Genomic DNA, 18,212 nt, shown 5'->3' with positions numbered 1-18,212 from the left:
AATACTTGACACCAACTTTTTTTCTTGATTTCTTTTTTAAATTATACCTTGCACCTTCTGTCCCATAAGCTTCCCCAGGGCCCCAGTTCGAATTCGGAAGTGGGGTAGGAGACTATCTAGTTAAAACCTGAAGTATCCTTAGTTAAGTTTTTACCTACAGGTTAGCAGAAAGTACCCATATGCCTTTAAGCCATTCCCTCCCTCTCTTTTTTAACTCATAAGTGATGTATCTGTGTGGCTGGTGATTACCTGTCCTGTTTGGGTGCTTTTCTCTCCAACCACCCAAAAATAGAGGTTCAACACTGCACTACTTCCATCTTGGTTTGTGTACTGATAGCAGAAAGAGGTGTCTAGATTAAGCCTGATTGCTACCTCCTTCCCAATAGAAAATCAGCATGTTATGATGTGTTGGTGCAGTTGTAGAACTCTGGGCTCAGTTTGGAGCCTCTTCCCACAACATATGGCCTTTGAGGTGATGTGTCCACAAGTTATCTATACAGGAGAGAGTGGAAGTTTGTGTTTGTACTAAATAGGATAAAGATTTTTGCTAATCTGTACAGCTAACTGCGTCTGATAATTGTGTATCCAAATGATGCAGGATAACTAGAAATACTTGGTTTTCCTTTTAGTCACTACATTTCAAATTAAAGTCATTCTCCACAGCCAAGTAGTTTAGTGTACATGTTCTTATGTCACAACCACATGATACATTTAAAACACTCTTATGTCGCTTTAACCAGTCATGGCTCTCCCCCCCCCCTCCCAAAAATGTAACTTGTTAAGAGACACCCTGCTTAGGCATTTCAGAAAGGCTCTCCCCACCCCTGGCATTCCTTGCACTTGTTCTAATGTGGTCTTTCCCTCCCTTCCTCCTTTTCTGTAGGTATACAGTCTTGTACAATGGGCAACCCCAGGAACATGACAAGCTTCCGATCCATAATGACCCAGAATCCCAAGAGTCCTGCTTCTGACTAAGGTCCCAGAATGTGATCTGCCATGCAGGACAGTTGCAAGATGATGGCACACCAAGAACCTATTGCCAGATCAATGTTGTCTGCATTGCCATAGTGCTCTCCTGTACTGATTTGACATCAGCAGCAACAGCAAGGACGTGCTTACCAACCGGAAGGATTAGGTAGTCTGCAGAGAGGAGGAAGGAGGTCCTTTTTTTGTTGCTGCGGAGTGATGCCTGGAAAAGTCATAGTGCTTTGCATGTGATGCGCAAACAGTAAGCAACATGCTTGATGGTTCTTGCATTTGCTTCAACAGATGTGTCCGTACACATCTCTCTGTCTCTCTTTTGTATTGCTATGTGGCAACAATATGAATCTTCTCCCAGAATTTGACTTGAAGTGCTAATATCAAACCACACTTTTGCTTAACCAAAAAGAAACAAGGAACTGATACTATTTTTCTCAGCTGTTTTTAATTGTGAGCTTTTACTCAAGAAATGTACTCCCCCAGCTGTGCAAGAAGAAAAGTGGCAGTCACGCTATGCATGTTCCCCCACCCTAGTATGTCTCCTGGCCAAAATAAGTTGAGGAGCATGAATAGCCCAAAGAGAACTATGTTGTGGCCTAGGGATATGGAACTTATTGCGGTATGAAGTCCTGCAGCTCCCACCAAACTGATCTACTGTGCACAATGTGAAGATTAAACGATGAACAGTCACAGATTCTATCACTAAGATGTCTCCATCTGCCCCCTCACATGTTGTCAATGAGATCTTAATCTGGACAAACTTTGGGCAGTGCTGCTACGAAGGAAGAATGGGCCAGGAGGCAGAACCCTTAAGAAAGGAATAACTCACCTGTAATAGTTCACTAAGTGCCATCTTGATGTGCGTGTACATTTGACCACCCTTTATAGCTGAAGAATGTGTTTGGAAAACTGATTGACTCATTTACTTGCCCCATTTTGCCAAAAGCTGGCTCTGTGGCTCAGGGACTGTGTGAAGTAGCTACTTGTGTGTCTTAGGGTTTATCAGTATTTGCTGATGACCCCAGGCAGTAACAGGAGCAGAGCCCTCAGTTAGGGAGTAGGCAGGCACCCAGGTGGGAATCCAGGTACATAATGTAAGACAGGGAAGAAGGCACTAGAGGCAGTTGCAGTGCCAACAGCTGCTGCTTATGTGAGAAGGGTGGGACAAGTAAATATGCATTCTGGAATGGCCATCTTGGTAGGAGACGGGTTGTTCAGAATGATGAGGAGGTCCCAGGACTAAGGCTGTATTGAGCCAGGCAAAGCTTCATTGGCTCCCTAGGCTGGGACAGCTGCCTGGGTGCTGTGTCAGCTGGTGGGACCGGTAATGCTGTTTATGTGGTACCCACAACTCCTTCAGTAGAGATGCTGCCTTGGTGGCAAGATGTTGGAGCCTGCTGGAGGTCCTGGTTTGAGACCCCTAGCACCTTTGCAGGGTTTTTCTTCTTTTCTAATGCTTTATTGGAACTTCAGATATTTTCCCTGTGCAACTGTCCCTCAAAAGGATGTCAGCCATGCTTATGTCAGCAGTTTCCTGCATGCAGATGTTACTGCCTTCCTTATTAGTGGTAGCTCTGCTTTTCTTTGCATGTTATGTTTATCAGCTTTGCTGTAGACCGAAGGACTCTGGGAGTTTGATTTTCACATCATGAGAAATGTGCAGATCCAAGCATGGATTTGTATTTTCCTTCACTGAAGATCTAACCTAAAGATGATAACCTTGCTCTGGACAACAGGTATTTTGTTACATTGTGTAATTATGTACAGGGTTTTTTTTAAGTGTATAGGAGAAAAATATTATTTATTATTATTTTAAGGGAATTTTTATTTCCCCATGGATGTCTTCTGAGTTTAGGAGCTAAAACATTTTCATTAGCTTTTTGTTTTTGTTTTTTATTTAAAAAACACTTTTATTTTTCTGTTGCCATGTGACAGCTATTCACTGTTTTAAAAGAAGAAGGAAAAGACAGCTTTTATAACAAAACAAACGCAATTCAAATGACATTTCATTGGTCTACTCTTGTTGAGAGGATGAGCCTATGGCTTTTTACCCTGGTGTTGCTCTGCAGCCTCTTGTTGCTTGTGCAGCTGGCCCCAAACTATGGGGATTTAGAGTGCTATTTTAGTGTGCCCAGTCTCTGCTGTACACATGTGCAAAGCGTACTTCATTCTGCTGGGTAGGCTCTAACCAGCCTGTGCAACTAGCTTTACAGATTAGCGTAACCCAGCTGGGGGCGGGGAGAAATCCTTTGGATATTTTGCATGCTCGCTGCTGTGTGCTGCCATACCCAAAGGGAAGTGAGCAGGGGCATGAGCTTTATGAACCCTGGAGAAAACTAGACTGCATGATCTCACCAGTGTTGTAAAGCCAGAGGAGCTAAAATGGGCCACCCGTGTGGCCCTGTGTTGAGACTGAGTGATTCACTTCTTTCATACTTGTCCTGCTCCGCAAAAACTAGAAAACCTGGAACAATGACATATCAGCTGCCAAATTTACATTTTAACCTTACTCTCCACCCCCCACAAGGCCAGCCCATGCTGTTTTGCTTTTGAGGAGAAGCTGCCACTACCACCACATTACGAATCATCCTTTGCCTTCTCCTCCACCTCTATGGGCAATTCTGGAAGTTAGCCTTTATTCTGCTGCCCTGCACCGTGTCTATGTCAGATGCCAGCCAGCAGATTGCTTTCATCAGGAAATCCAGCCATCCTCACCTTTCATTGAAATATTCTTCTTCCTCTCCACCACATGGGAGCCACTTATTCACAAGAAGCTCCTATGTGACTGGGGTAACGTTGAAATGACCAAGCCATGTGAAGAGGCAATACTTGCTTGCATCTTTCTCATGGAAAGAGCACCATTCCAGGAGCAGGTATAGATTCCAGGAGAAAGACCCACCCAAGCAGCCCTGCTTGCGGATAATGCAGCTATTACATGGCTGCATGCAGTGCTTTTTTCTGGAGGTACACATACCCCTAAACATTTTGTGAATCTAAGTTTGGCCTCATTGAGGGGCAGTATTTCAATATGAGTAGGAAAATGAGAGTACCCCTAAACATTTTTTTAAGGAAAAAAAGCACTGGCTGGATGAATGTCTAAAAACTACCTATATGGTTTTTTAAAGTGTATACTGTGTCCAATAATCTGAAAACCAGATTTCATTAAAAATTGGGTGGGTCTGGGATTTGTGCCACTGAGAGCTCATATGTAAGCTTGGCTGAATTATATTATTGTGAACAAGTGCAGACTCCTTCATCTTACATATTTGGAGGACATGATTTCCTGTTGAATAAAACAGTGTTTTATTGACAAGTGTTGGTCATTCTTCAAAACTCTTCCCATCTATAGCAAGTGTTCAGGGTGATCTGTTTCTTCTCATGGTCCATTTTCTATAGGGCATAAACTGAAAAACAATGAATCCCAATGAAAAAGCAAATACTGTATGTTGGATGCTGTGGTGATAAACTGAAATGCCAGCACTGATTTTTGCAGGAGTTTGTAACAATGCCTCCTAGATTTTATGTTCCTACGTGTGATCTGTGACAAACACCCTAGCTCTTCATTTCATGGAACTAACAGCCACATGTTAAGCTACTGTACAGAAGCACTGACTGCACCATTCTCAGTAAGCTCTCTTCATTTCTAAATCATGGTAAAAGGAAATCTAATAAATGCATTTCACAGACAGAAGACTGATGCATATAAAGCAGAAGATCTGAACAGGAGTGCAGAGGAGAGGTCAGACACTTCAATTAGAAGTTGATCAGCCCTGTCTAGAAGATGCAAAGCAATAAATGGATATGTGCTTCTCAAATGCCAGGGGTAGAAGCTGATAGAGATTGCCTGGCTTATGTGAGAGGTTCAGCTAAGTGACTGCCACAGTTTTTGTGCACCAGGCGGTCAGTCTAATGGTGTGCCATAAAGCAGAATCTTTTTTTGAACTAGTATTTAGGAAGGAAAAGATGAGTAATATAATTGTGTTGAAATGCATGCTTTCAAAGCTATTCCTTTTGAAGGGGAATCATATACTTAAAACCTGGCACACTGTACAATTGTCAGAAGTCATGCATATAGGACACAGTTCCAGCAATGTTAACCATATGAAGTGCCGATGTGTGGGAATGTTGATTTTAAAGGCTCTCTGCAAATGTTTGCACTCGTTCCACAATTGGAGGTGTTGCTGCCTAACCAACCCCTTCTGTTTGTGCCTTAGATCGTGGTGGTGATGGTTAGCTTGTCTTTAGGCTCTGGTATTTAGCCTTATACTTTGTTGAAATAGAGGGGTTCCATTTCTCTCAATATTAATGGTTGATCTTTTAGCATGAACTTGTGTGGGGGTTGTTTTTTTTTTTTTTTTTTTGTAAGCTATCAAAGCTAGAGCCATCCTATGGTAATACATTACATGAGTTAATTAAGCAACATACGAAGAGCTTTCTTTTATCAACCTGGAGCTCATTGCCAATTACGTAATTTCACTGATAGAGCTAAAATGTGTAGTCTTAAGAGAAAGCCCATTCAGTCTATCCACTTCCCATCACTATTGATGATTGTTTTCTTCCTTTTAGTTGTCTTTTTCTAAACTGAAAGTACCAACCTCTTTGGTTCTTCTTCATAAGGGTGGTGTCTTCACTGGTGGTAAGTCTAGTCATGGTTTTTTGCATTTTTCCAGTTACAGTTTGTATGCTAGAAGATCATACAAATACATGATCCAGATACAGACACAAAAACAATATGTAAGTTTCTCTAGAGCTAGGACAAAATGTCACTTCAGTTTGGAATACTGTGAACCCTGAGAAACAGGATTGCCAAGAGAGGTTCTTGTAGTTAATGTAGAACGAAACATTACATCTGGTGCTTATTATTATTTATTTCTTTGAATTACCACTTGCTTACTGCAGAGTAGACTCTAGTTATAATGCATGAATGAGCCCAAGGCTATTGATAAATAGTCTGATCAGGCAAAAGCTTTTCATGTGTCCTCCCTCACCCAAATGGAACTGCTTAACTGTAAGGGTGATCAAGGGATAGCACTATGTTTTTTTTATGTACTAGACACAATAAGCATATTTTTTAATGCTGCAAGCACAATCCATAAAACAGAACTGTGACAGCAGTCAGGCGTTGGAAAAATTTAGCAGATGCATGGCATTTGTTGAACGTACCAGTAATTACAATAGAGATAGCAGAAAGCCAAAGATGGCTACAGAATCTTCTAGTGCTTGTAAATAGTCATTCTGTAGGAATCTGTGAAAGTGTTTTGATCTGTCAACTTTGCTTAATATTTAGATGAGTCTTTAGCTCATTGACTGTTTCCTTCCTCAACTGATAATTTCCAGGCAGAGTTTAGGAAGATCACACATTTGTCTTCTTAATCCTGAAAAGGACTATTTTTAGTTTATCCGCTGCAAACCAGAAGAATTACAGGAAGACCAACCAGCCTGAAGGTGGAATACTGGTCATGTTAGCCCCATTAGGGGCATAGATCTGAGTCTTGCACATGTAGCTCAGGGCTCAGACAACTGCCAGACAGGTGGCAGCTGTGAAGGGCACACGGCCGCAAGCTGCGGCATGCTAGGAAGTGCCAAATATGCACCCAACCACACTTTTTATTTAATGGTAAAAGCGTACTGTGAGTATGATGAGATGGGCAGTAAGTACATCCACTTTGGCTCCACAGTCCCAAAGGTAGTACCTAAGAGGACTGTGGAGCATATAGCAGGTAGACCTCTTGCTATCTGAGTGTCTTCAATCGTCCCACATCCCTAAAGTTGCCATTTTAGTAGCTGCGCTCACTTCCACTCTCATTTTTAGAAAATATTTAAAATAGTGATGGGCTTCTGCATACTTGCTGCTGGCAGGCACCTTCCCTTGCTGCTCACCTGCTCCAGCTAGCAGACCAGCCACCCACTACCCACAGTAATGATGGGAGTGGTGAGATGGCAGGTGGTGGCACTGGCATTTGGGTGAAGATCAACCCCACAACCCTCCTCAAAAGGTAAGAAAGGAAAGAGAAATGGGATGATCGCCATTAGAAGATGGGCAGTAACAACCAGGAAAAGAACAGCTGTAGCAGCATCCACTAAAAGTAAAAGTTATTGGGGGGGGGGGTCTACCAGAAGTGCCAAGGTGGTAGTGCCCCCCAGGTATTTAATCAGGGGCATCCTAAAACCTGGCACTGCCTCTGAGACCAAATAATGCAACTTTCATTTTTGTTCAGTTTGCTTTCCAGGCACATAGTAAGCAAGTTTCATGTCTGGCCTCTGTGACCCAGGAAGTTGTGGCTCCAGTCTTGCTACAGAATGAAAGGGAAGGCACCAGCACAGAACAAAGACCTCAAAAGGTACAGTGCAAACAATGGAAAGGCCCAACATGTCCACAGGGCAACTGTTAGAACAATTCTGTGGATGCTGGGTTAAGAGTCTTCTCAGATCACCTTTGAAGTCTGCTGTATTTCAAATCTTCATGTTCTTAGTTTGTTATCCCTCACTTCCAGCAGCATGAGCCTAACAATATTATGTGTACAGAGTCAGGAACCTAGGAAGCTGCATTGCACCAGATATTTTCTAGCCCAGCACAGTAATACCTCCGTAAACGTCCACCTCGTCTAGCGTCCATTCTGGTGAACGTCTGCAGCAAACCCGGAAGTACTGGAACGGGTTACTTCCGGGTTTGCTGCTCATGCATGCACAGAAGCGCAAACCACTCCGCACACGTGTGTAGACATGGCGCTTTGCCCTGTGTCCTTTTCGGCTAGCAGCCAGGGCTCCAGAATGGATCCCAGCCGCAAATCAAGGTATTACTGTACTGTCTGCTCTTAACTGGTAGAGTTTTCTGGGGGCTTAGACAGGGGTCATTCCCATCACTTGCTATCTGATTTTTAAATTTGTATTGTGAGGGCCTGTCTAAATAAGGCAGTTTTCAGAAGATGTCTAAAGGAAGTCAGGGAGTATTCCTGCTGAACCTCTACTGGTAGGTATTTCCATAGAACAGGGCCTGCCATATCAAAGGCTCAGCCCCCAGTGAAGGCCAGCCATATGACAGGTGACCACTAGAAGTTTCCCATCAGCAGATATCAGGGCTTGTTCACACTTCTGCTTATCCCATGCATAGAAAGCATTGGTCCGAGAGGTTTTTCATTTGCCCCGTGCTTTCTAGGCATAGTTGAACTCTAAGCGATAAAAGTGAAGCATAAGGAGTCAGGTGGAACTTTAAGGAGCTTTGGCCCTCAGACTCTTAATACTGGTCATCTGCCCTGCAACATCAAACAGCCCCATGCTTCTCTTTGAACCATGAGAACCAGCTTGGGGACATTCAAAGAGCAGTATAGGGCTGTTTGCAAAATGGCTTTCAAACAGCCCAGCGCTTTGAAGTCCAAGGGGTTTCAAAGCACAGCAGATCTGTCAGATTTGGTCCTCCAGGGCTGGGGAGATAAGGATCTAGAAAAAGTTTCCCCTCTGCTGAGAAAGTCCATTTATATAACACAGCCAACACTACCATCAGATGTACTGTGATGGGTAGTAGATTTTGGGTGGCATTGAATGGAGACAAGATGTCAATCACTGAATGTACTGAAAATCTTTTGCAATGTGAGAGGACATTGCAAAGGAAAGGGTTCGTTTGCTCCTTCTACCCACCCTCCTTGGTTCCACGGAGCTGGGGCCACCCCTTTGAACAATGGGCCTGCCATGTGAAGTTGGAAGGAAACTGAGCTGGGAGCACATGAATGGGAGGGATGCCTAATGGCACACAGTCTCCTCCCAGGCCAATTCCCTCTCCCTCTGTAATGCCATAATCTGCTGTGGGTGTTCCTGCTACAACTAAATGGACCATTGGAAGGCACCCCTGAGGCCAGTTCTTACATCCTTGCTGTCTGCCTTTCAGTCACTCTGCATTTGAGAGTTTAGAGTTAGAGGTTTCACAATCAATCAGTGGTGAAAAAGACTGGCTGATAACACCACAACTGCCAGCCTTGCTGTGATTTTCCTAATAACGGTTTCTGGAGAGATGGAGAATTTTAGGTTGTACTTTTCCCCAAATGCAGGATTTATCTTACCTGCCCACTCAGTTCTCTGATGACACATCTCCTACCAGTGACATGGTTCTGCTGTGCTTACCCATGAACATTATTTGGTAGATAACAGATTTGATGCAATAACTACAGCACACTGTTCAGGAAGTATAATACAAGACACCAAAGTATGTTTACTAACCAAGGTTTCAGCTGCAAAGCATGAAACTGAAAATATAATCTCTCTCCACCTAAGCTCTGAGAGCCATGAGTGTGACAGAGAACCAAAGCAAAATCAAATTTAATACTTCAGCACAGGCTTCCTTGCCTACTTATTTTCACTCCGTGAATGCTTGGCAGTTAGGGTTTTTACATGAATTCATAGGAGTTACTCCCATTAATGGACCCAGCAAATAAATACAGTGTATAGGTTCCAACAATCATCTTTCAGGCACGCACACACAAAAAACGCCCCCAAACCTACTAGTAAGCATTTGAAAGAACCTAGATATATATATACACGCTACATTCTTACTAAAGGTATTAGTCCTAACCCTGTTTACCTAGCAATAAGGTCCACTCAATTCAATAGGACTTACTTCTGAGCAAATTGGTCAGGATTACAGCATTACAGGCAAGCATCTTTAACAAAATAAAAATAAAGTGTTTTTCTAGTACGGCTCCAGGAAAAAAATGTGATCCTGTAGCTAACTTTAGTATTCTGTTATTTTTGTTCAGTTTTATATATTTTAAAACCGAAACACCAATGCAGGTAAGTGATTTAAGTTTTGTAATGCAGCTACATCTAGTGGTAGAACAGGGCAGTGCACTGACAGCTGGATTTTTTTATAATTTATTTTGTCTGGATACCAAGATGAGTTTCTGGCTACTTTTGAGACTTCTTATGCAACTGGACAAAAATATGAAACCCTTTATGTTTATTCTTGGAGATCCATTAGTTTTAATAAAGTTATGTACCAGGGAGAGATCTGTAATGATAAAACTTTCAATCACGTCAGGAATGTTTTGCAGATATCCCTGTTGTAGTTGGAATGCAAGATTCTGCTCTCTCGCAACATATTTATGAAAAGTTTTAAACAAACAGAAGATTAAAGGGTAAATCAAGCAGACTGCATTCTTAGTTTACTGAGGCTTGAATTCCATTCACAATTTGAAAGGGAATAGATTATGCAGGCAGATAACCCTCGGAACTGTTCAAGTTAGTTACCTCTAATGCTCATATATTATCTTCTTCAGCTATTGGGGGTTATATTTAGAAGCTATACTCCCAAAATAGGGATGGACATCATCAAAGCTTGATATCAAACTTATTTGCAGATGTTTTCTAATTTATATCTCACTCCTTGATCTCAGAAATGTGGGTTTTTGTGTGTTTTTGCCAGTTCCACTAAAAATACAATCTTCACATATTGTATGTATTATTATAGGTATACTATTATAAACATAGCATACACGTGCACAGTCCAGGTTTCCAAAAGTAACCAGCACATAAAGATAGTGTTATATGCATTGTGGTATACATAAATATACTTACACATTAATACTGCTGCATGCCACCCCCCACTCTCCCGAGTGGTGCAAAATTGCTGGGGTTCCAGCACTTTTCCAGGGTTTGCATCTCCTTTGGAACGAGGTACAGCAGAGAATGTGGTATCTTTGTAGACAGCTCAGTTAGCAAAGCACACAACTCTTAATGTCTGGGTCTTGATTCCTGCATTGCAGGTTGTTGGACTAGAAATAGGTGACCCTCAAGGTCCCTTCCAACTAGGCAGTTCTATTATTCTATTTACACATATATACCATCTGAGCCTACAAGTGAGGGGATCGCAGCAACAACACCCCAATAGGGTCTCGCTTCTCCCATAGCTGCAGCCTTGAATTCAAACAGAAATCAAGCATCACTTTGTCGCTCTGCCTTCCCAGCCAGCTGCTTCTAGCTCACATCACTCAACTCTCAACTCTGGCCTTTGTCTTTCTATCTACCAGTGAGCTAAGGACCCTGAGAATCAACATGGCTTCTTAAAATGTAAGTTCTCTCTCACTAACCTTTTTGAGTTCTTAAGTGTGTCAATAGGTATGTCAATAGGCATAATCTGGTAGACCTGGGAAGCATTGCATTTGAAGAGATAAAAAGGTAGAAGGACAGTACCTAATAAATCTGTATCTGTTTATTGCTGTGCAGATAAACATGAAATTCCTGTGAAGATTGGAGAGACATCAGTCTAAATATAACTGTAAATGTGTACCAAGTGTTCAGGTACGCATATTTTTAGTCTCTCTCAGTATGGTCAGTGTGTCCATCCACTGCAATCAGTGGTTAAGAGTGTAGATTTCTAGCCCTTAATTTTTGTCAGCTTGTAGTCAGTTCAGCCTATCAAAGCCGGAGGTGAGAGCTACCACATCCCCAGAATCTACCCTCTTTGGCAGAAATGTTGACTCTGAATTCTAAGTTAATTTTAGCCCTCAGCCCAGAATTGAGAAACCATCAAGCAGTTGCACACCAAATGATTACACTGGGCAACAATTTTTTAACGTTAACAATTTTAAACGTTGTCTAGATTTCTACAACTGATTTAGGGTATTTTTGCACTGCTGAATCAGGAAATGGCATCCGTTTCTCTCCATCAGGTCAGGTTTTTGTGCTATGTGGATTTGAAAAAAAAAAATCAGATATTGTGACAAAATCGATTACATTTTTGTGGCATTATCAGCTGATTTTTGTCAACACATATCATCCTAAATATGTTTTTAAGAGAAAAAAATGTTTTTCCAACAACATATATTGATTACCTGATACAAACATCGATTACTGTAAACTGAATGGTGGGCATTGATAAAGGTAAGTACACGTAAATTGCATGTTGCTTCACCATTTTTCAAACTTCAGGGCTTGAACTTCTGTTTCTTGGAACTCCAGGAATGCTCAGTGGCAGGGAGGTCTCTCTTCAGAGTCCAACAGTAGTCAGCCATCATGACTGCGTCTTAGCGACCCTGATACCTGGTCTCCATCTCTTTCATGTCCTGATGGAATCTCTCCCCCTGCTCGTCACTCATTGAACCCAGGTTCTCAGGAAACCGGTCCATATGTGAAAATAGGTAGTGCATCTTGACGCTCATGTTGCAGCCCAGGTTTCTGAAAGCAGTCAGCATGTTGTTGACAAGTTCTGCGTAGTTTCTGGCCTTATTGTTGCCCAGAAAGTTCTTCACTACCAGAACAAATGCCTTCCACGCTTCCAGTTTCACTTCATTCATTGAGTTTCCGAACTCTGGATCTCTGATGAGCTGACGGATCTGAGGACCATCAAAGATGCCAGCTTTCAACTTCTCCATGGTCAATCCTGGAAAAGCCTGGCACAAGTAAGTGAAGCAGTCACCATCCTTGTCCAGAGCCTTGGTGAACTGCTTGATTAAACCGAGCTTGATGTGCAGCGGTGGGAAGAGTATTCTTTCTCTGTCCACCAGAGGATCGTTGATGACATTTCTTTCTTTGCAAGGCACCAATTCCTCCCGCACAAGCCAGTCCTTCTTCGTGTAATGCTGAGCACGGTCCCTACTATCCCACATGCACAGAAAACATGGGTACTTGGTGAAGCCAGACTGTTGTCCCAACAAAAAGTTCACCATCTTCAGGTCAACACAAATAAACCACTTATGCTGATCATAACCAATTTTCTCCAGCACATACTTCACTGCTTCATAGTTCTCCTTCAGTGTAGTCGAGTGAGCCAGGGGGTATAGAGGCAAACTGGTTGCCGTTGTGTAGCAGAACACATTTCAGTGATCGCTTGCTGCTGTCAATGAACAGTCGCCAATCTTTGGGTTCATACTGTTGCACTCCAAGCTTGAGCAGAAACTGCGCAATATCTGCACAGTACACCAAGTCCTTCTCTTCCGAGAAAAAATGGAGGTACTCTTGATGCCTGTTGCGGAAGAAGCTGATGCGAGCACTGTCAGAGAGGAGGTTTTTTCCTTCAATCTGGATGCCAACAGTTCGGCAGAGTCCTTTGACAAGCTGAGGTTGCGAACTAGATCATTCAACTCCTTCTGGGAAAATGGATGTGGAGCATCATCTTCAAGAACCACTTCTTCTTCTTCATGTCCTTCAACACTGGAGGCATTTTCGTCACTAATGTCAGGAAGTTCTCCGAAGATAGACACTGGAATTTCATCACAATGAGCTACAGGACAACGTGCTGATTGAAGATCAGGATACTTGAGGCTGCTCCGGTTCTTTCTGTTGATCCCAGTCACATCAACAGCGCAGAAGTAGCAGTTAGTGACATGGTTTGTCGGCTCCCTCCAAACCATGGGAATTCCAAAGTTCAGACTCCTCTTGCCATTGGTCCACCCACGTAGAGTCTTGGTGCATGCCTTGCACACCATGTGTGGCACCCTAGCTTTATCCTGGTCACCAAGTTTAATACCAAAATAAGCATGGTAAGCAACTTTATGCTTTGCCGCACCAATTTATGGAAGATTTCGAGGTTTTATGACTTCAAACTGATCCCTTTTCAACATAATCACCCAGAACTATCGGACCTGAATACTTCTTTTCATTAAAATAATCATTTCCAATCAAAACAATTATTCAACATGGCATTTTACCCCCACCAACTTCTTCTAAAATGCTCCACATAAGCGTACATGTGAAGAAAAACGTCAAAAAATAACATGTGGCCATAGCTCAAAAACTTGACCTGATTGAGCAAAACCAATGTGATTTTTGGATTCAGCACATCAGATTCGTCCTAAATCAACTGAAAAAATGCAGACAACAAATTTGTTGTTGACCAGTGTTATCTGAATAGACACATCCTCACCATGTCCTTTGCATGTTGTCTCATCAACACCCAATGGGTCTGGAAAACTAATTGCTGTTGTATAGCCTCACAATGTCTGGAACATATTTTTGCTTTAAGAGTTGATTTCCACTGAACTTGTAAAATAGGTTGATCTAGTTCTTTATCCCTCAACACAATGTCAGCCCAACAGGACTGTACAGTACAGGAAATCTGCTGGCTTTAGGAGTGACTCAACAAATTCCATCAGAAATGTGCAAAGCTGTTTCACGTGTGCTGAGGGATGCAGGCCCACAAATCTTGCGAACTGGGTGATTTAATCTGCCAGTAGATGTGTAGCAGAATATATGCAGATTAAAGATCCTCAACAGTTAGGAACTAATAGAATTGATTCACTCTAATTGATCCTCTTTCTCAGCTCATTTGAATTAATGGAACTCTTGATTCAAAGCTCCCGCACTAGTTGCGTCGGGGTGGGGGGAGTCCTCAGGAGAGTAGAGACCAAAAGTCAGTAGCTATTCAAGTTCTAAATCTTTAGAACTTGATGATTACTTTCAAAGCCTTAAACAGAACTGTCTTCACCTATATGTTCAGCTCTATACTGGAGGACCCAATGAGATGCCCAGCAGGAAAATCTATTTGGATGCTTCGTCCATGAAAAGGACCAAATCATCTTTGTGATGGCTCCTTCCTGATGGAATTCTATCCTGGCAGTTAGGCAAACACTCTCTATGATTTTCTTTAAATAAGCTTTGAAAATATCCTTTCATAATGGTTCCTGAAGTTCAAATTGGTATTGCAGGCAATGGGAGCCATTCTCCAAGGCCAATTTTATTGTTTAAATGTAATGAGGTTAATATTGTTGCATTAACTCTTTTAATTACTTAATTTTATGGACTGCATCCCACTTTGTCTCTCCATCCAGCTCTACTATTTCCCATTGGATGCAACCCCTCTTTCTATTTGCTGGTGTGATCTCCGCTGCTAGGAGCTAGTGCAAAGCCTTAAACTGAGGGAGGGAGTTGGGGCAATATGACTGCTGCCCAATTGTCCTGCCCCACACCTTCTGCTGTGGTTGCCATAAGCAGCAGGGCTGAAGATGTGGCTCTGCAAAGCCCTGTTAGGAAGTTGTAATGTGAGAATGGGTGCTTCTCATTCTCAAAATTGCAGTGGGGTGAAGGTCTTCTAAATATGAATGAATGCACCAAGAAAATAAAATCCATGGAAGTGGGAGATTTTCAGGGTGCTGAATTCTGTGCCTCCGAAGAACACACAACCTTGATTGTACGGCCTTTCCTCTTGCATTTCATATCCATTCACTCAGACACATTAATTAATGCACAAAACACAGCTTTCAGCAAAATGCAGGGAGATAAGCTCTCTGGAGATGCACGAAACAGAAGAAATAAGATTAGATTCCAGCCATTTGCTGAACAGGAAATGTGTTCATATCCAATTACTACTAAGCGGCTGGATCTTTTACTTCAACCTTGATTATATAACCTTCCTGTGTCAATAAATAACTCCACATAACTGCCAATCTTATTTATGCAAATATCCAGAATGCTCACATAATTTGGTATCTCGAGGCTACTGAGACAAAAGATGATGCACTGCTCTATAATTTCCATCTTCAGGGTTTACGATATTCTGAGTTTTTTATTCACAGAATAGCATATCAACAATGGGATTGGAAGGTGAGTCCCCTCTCTTTTCTTGCCATTCTATACAATCAAAACTTAGCCAATATTTTTTTATCAAGTGTATTTGCATCTTTTTAGAAAGGCAGTGTATCCTAGAGGAGGAAACTGCAACAGAAACCATTTTTTTATGCATTGCTTTATCTTGCACTCTGGCCCACAAACTTTCTGAAATAAGATAAAGTTCTCAGTTTGTGTGTCTGCGCTTAATCTGACTATTTTCTATAGGTCATGCCCTGCCCACTTCTGTCACTCTTTAACTGGCTTAGCGACTCTGATTTAGTTCCCAGTGAAAAATGCATGCGACTCAAAGACTGTTCAACAGATTTACTCAGAATGGATTCTTAAGGATACTCAAGAGGAAAAAAAGGCACAGATTAAAAGAATCCTGTGACTCGCAAACGTAGCATATGGAAAGTTGCCCATGGCAAACCAAAAATACTGCTATGAATAAAATGAGCTAAAAAAAATTCAAACTTTTCTCCCTTGCCATAATTAGTTGCCTTCATTAAAATGGAACTTTAAATTACATTTCTTAATATAAACATATGAAATAAAGTCAACTTCAGGATTTTTTTTTTTCTACGTAGAGTCCTCAGTGTACAATGCAACATTTGCTACAAACTCTGTCCCAGTAGGCATTGGGGCAATTGTGAAGCACACAAGTTCCAAGACCTCTCAGTGCACTAAGGTAAGTGGAAGGAATCCACTTGCTTTCTTTGCCGGCGACGCCAGTCAAAAGGAAGGAAGGGCTAGAAGGCTGCAGCCTGATCCCGTCAGATGTAATCATCCTCTACGGGCTCCCCATTGACATCACAGTAATGGATGAAAATGGCTACCACCCTCTGGAAGACACCTTTCTTCATTTGACGGTGCTCAGAGATCTCTTCGCCTATGGTTTCCATGCAGATGTCAGCTGACAGCTGTCCTTTCCTTCGGGGAGCATAAATAGTAGCTAAAAATAGAGAGAAAAAGAAAATAGAAGCAAAAGGAATTAACCATGGAATTTATACTTGCTTTTAAAAAGCAAGGAGTATTTTCTCAGGCATAAGCATCAAACATTCAAACTGAAGTGTAAGCAATACAAAGAAATGGAAAAAAATATATGGCTATTCCATTTAGCCTAATAGTGCACAGGGGTCACCATCCTTTTGGAGAAGACTGGAAAAAGCATTGTGGACACCAGAGCCTCTTCTGCTGGGTACAACAGAGTGCTTCTTTCAAGCCAAGTTTCGGTGGGGAAGGGGAGAGAGGGAACCTTGCTGCCATGAACACCATGCTGGTGACCCTGGTTCACAACATCGACTTTAACATAAACTTTCCCCTCATTTGAAGCAACTGCTGTCAACAGGGCATGTGTGACTGTCCTCTCTTTTCACCCAAGCACATCCTGCAACACTTTTTAACCTGCTTTCTCTCATGACTGAGCTTCATTGCTTTAGTGTTGTTTGCCACAGAATTGGAGAACAATAGAACTAGAAAGCATCTCGAGGTCGTCTAACCTCGTCAGTCCTCCTTGCATGTTTTCTGCCTAGCTGGAATGTGTCCTTGAGCTCTAACTGACTCTTGTTTGCATGGATGGAGGACAGGGAACGGTATGTATAAAACGAGTCTACTGTACAATGATAATATTTACATTAACTATTCCGTCCACTTTGGCCCCACCCACCACTGGTATGTGGCCCATGGAAGGTTGCCTAGAAATATGGCCCTCCATATGAAAAAGGTTCCCCACCTTTGCCGTATATAACCTTAGCTTACTCAGCAGTTAGGAAATATCCTTCTAAATAAAATTGTCTTCACCTGATGCTGACAACTTGCCTTTCATACCTTAGTGCATTCCAGAATCTGCCCTGAGCCCTAGCAGAATGTAACTGCTGACTTGCTGGAATACAGAGCAAAGCTTCACTCCCAGATCTGAATGAATAAGGAGGAACTCAAGGCCTTCTCTCAGAAAGCCACTAATTTCAATGAAGCTTTACTGAATGTCAAAGGTGGGCACTGCTTTGGGTATGTTTTGAGCACATGGGCAGCACAAATGTTCTACATCAGTATAGATATTTGCATTCACTTACTTTTTTCATCATCCTCAAAGTCATATCTGGCATAGCCATTAGGCTCAGCTGTTCTGAGTGACCTCAACCAGGGGAAATCCGTTATCATAGAGTACGGGGCACCATCCACAACACCTATGGCAAAGGCAATTGGAAAGAGAGTAAGGACATTTTCATGCTGCTTCATCAGCTGTAATCCCCTCTGTTCAACCTACAACTGCCTTTGAGACCAGTCTATGGAAAAATGTGTGTGCATGTATTTGTTCAGTGGTAAGATGTGTGCATTGAGGTGGATAGATTGAGTGCACCCACTGGGCCTGCCACCTCTGTACACACCTGTTCTGCCAATTTAGGTACTTGATTCACAGCACTGACTGAGCTGATTTTGCATCCTACTTGAGTGTAATGCAGGTTTGGATAAAGTTACTCAATCCATCTTATGTATGAGTCTGAGTGACAGGTGCATTGTTACATATCTTTAGGTGCCAGGCAAAAGCATTCTTCTTCTTCAAGGCCTTTGGCTAATTTAACAATCTATGGCCTTTTAAGCTGCATCGGGGATGTCATAGTTTTTGTTCGTTATGATGTAATGTATTTTGTGTTTTTATATTGTAAACTGCCCTGTGATCCTTGCGTGAAGGGTGGAAT

At 42.1% G+C, this 18,212-nt stretch overlaps 2 protein-coding genes across 9 annotated transcripts in view; one reads left to right on the top strand and one right to left on the bottom strand.

The window, feature by feature from the left end:
• The window catches only part of HTR4 (5-hydroxytryptamine receptor 4), a 165,339-nt gene extending 161,045 nt beyond the window's left edge, over nucleotides 1-4,294 (top strand). For all 6 annotated transcript variants that reach the window (XM_079964861.1, XM_079964864.1, XM_079964862.1 and 3 more), the window contains one exon: nucleotides 884-4,294. In XM_079964861.1, the coding sequence (XP_079820987.1) occupies nucleotides 884-971 (88 nt within the window). In that variant the 3' untranslated portion in view covers nucleotides 972-4,294. The remainder of the gene's footprint in view (nucleotides 1-883) is intronic.
• An 11,528-nt stretch (nucleotides 4,295-15,822) lies between these two features.
• The window catches only part of FBXO38 (F-box protein 38), a 34,338-nt gene continuing 31,948 nt past the window's right edge, over nucleotides 15,823-18,212 (bottom strand). For all 3 annotated transcript variants that reach the window (XM_079964769.1, XM_079964770.1, XM_079964771.1), the window contains 2 exons: nucleotides 17,586-17,699; nucleotides 15,823-16,465 (listed from right to left, as the gene is read on the bottom strand). In XM_079964769.1, coding sequence (XP_079820895.1) covers nucleotides 16,287-16,465; nucleotides 17,586-17,699 — 293 coding nt within the window. In that variant the 3' untranslated portion in view covers nucleotides 15,823-16,286. The remainder of the gene's footprint in view (nucleotides 16,466-17,585; nucleotides 17,700-18,212) is intronic.

Source organism: Podarcis cretensis (assembly GCF_951804945.1).
Source record: "Podarcis cretensis genome assembly, chromosome: 2".
Lineage (NCBI taxonomy): Eukaryota > Metazoa > Chordata > Lepidosauria > Squamata > Lacertidae > Podarcis > Podarcis cretensis.
The sequence above is the reverse complement of the archived record's forward strand: the minus strand, read 5'-3'. Positions and strand labels throughout refer to the sequence as shown.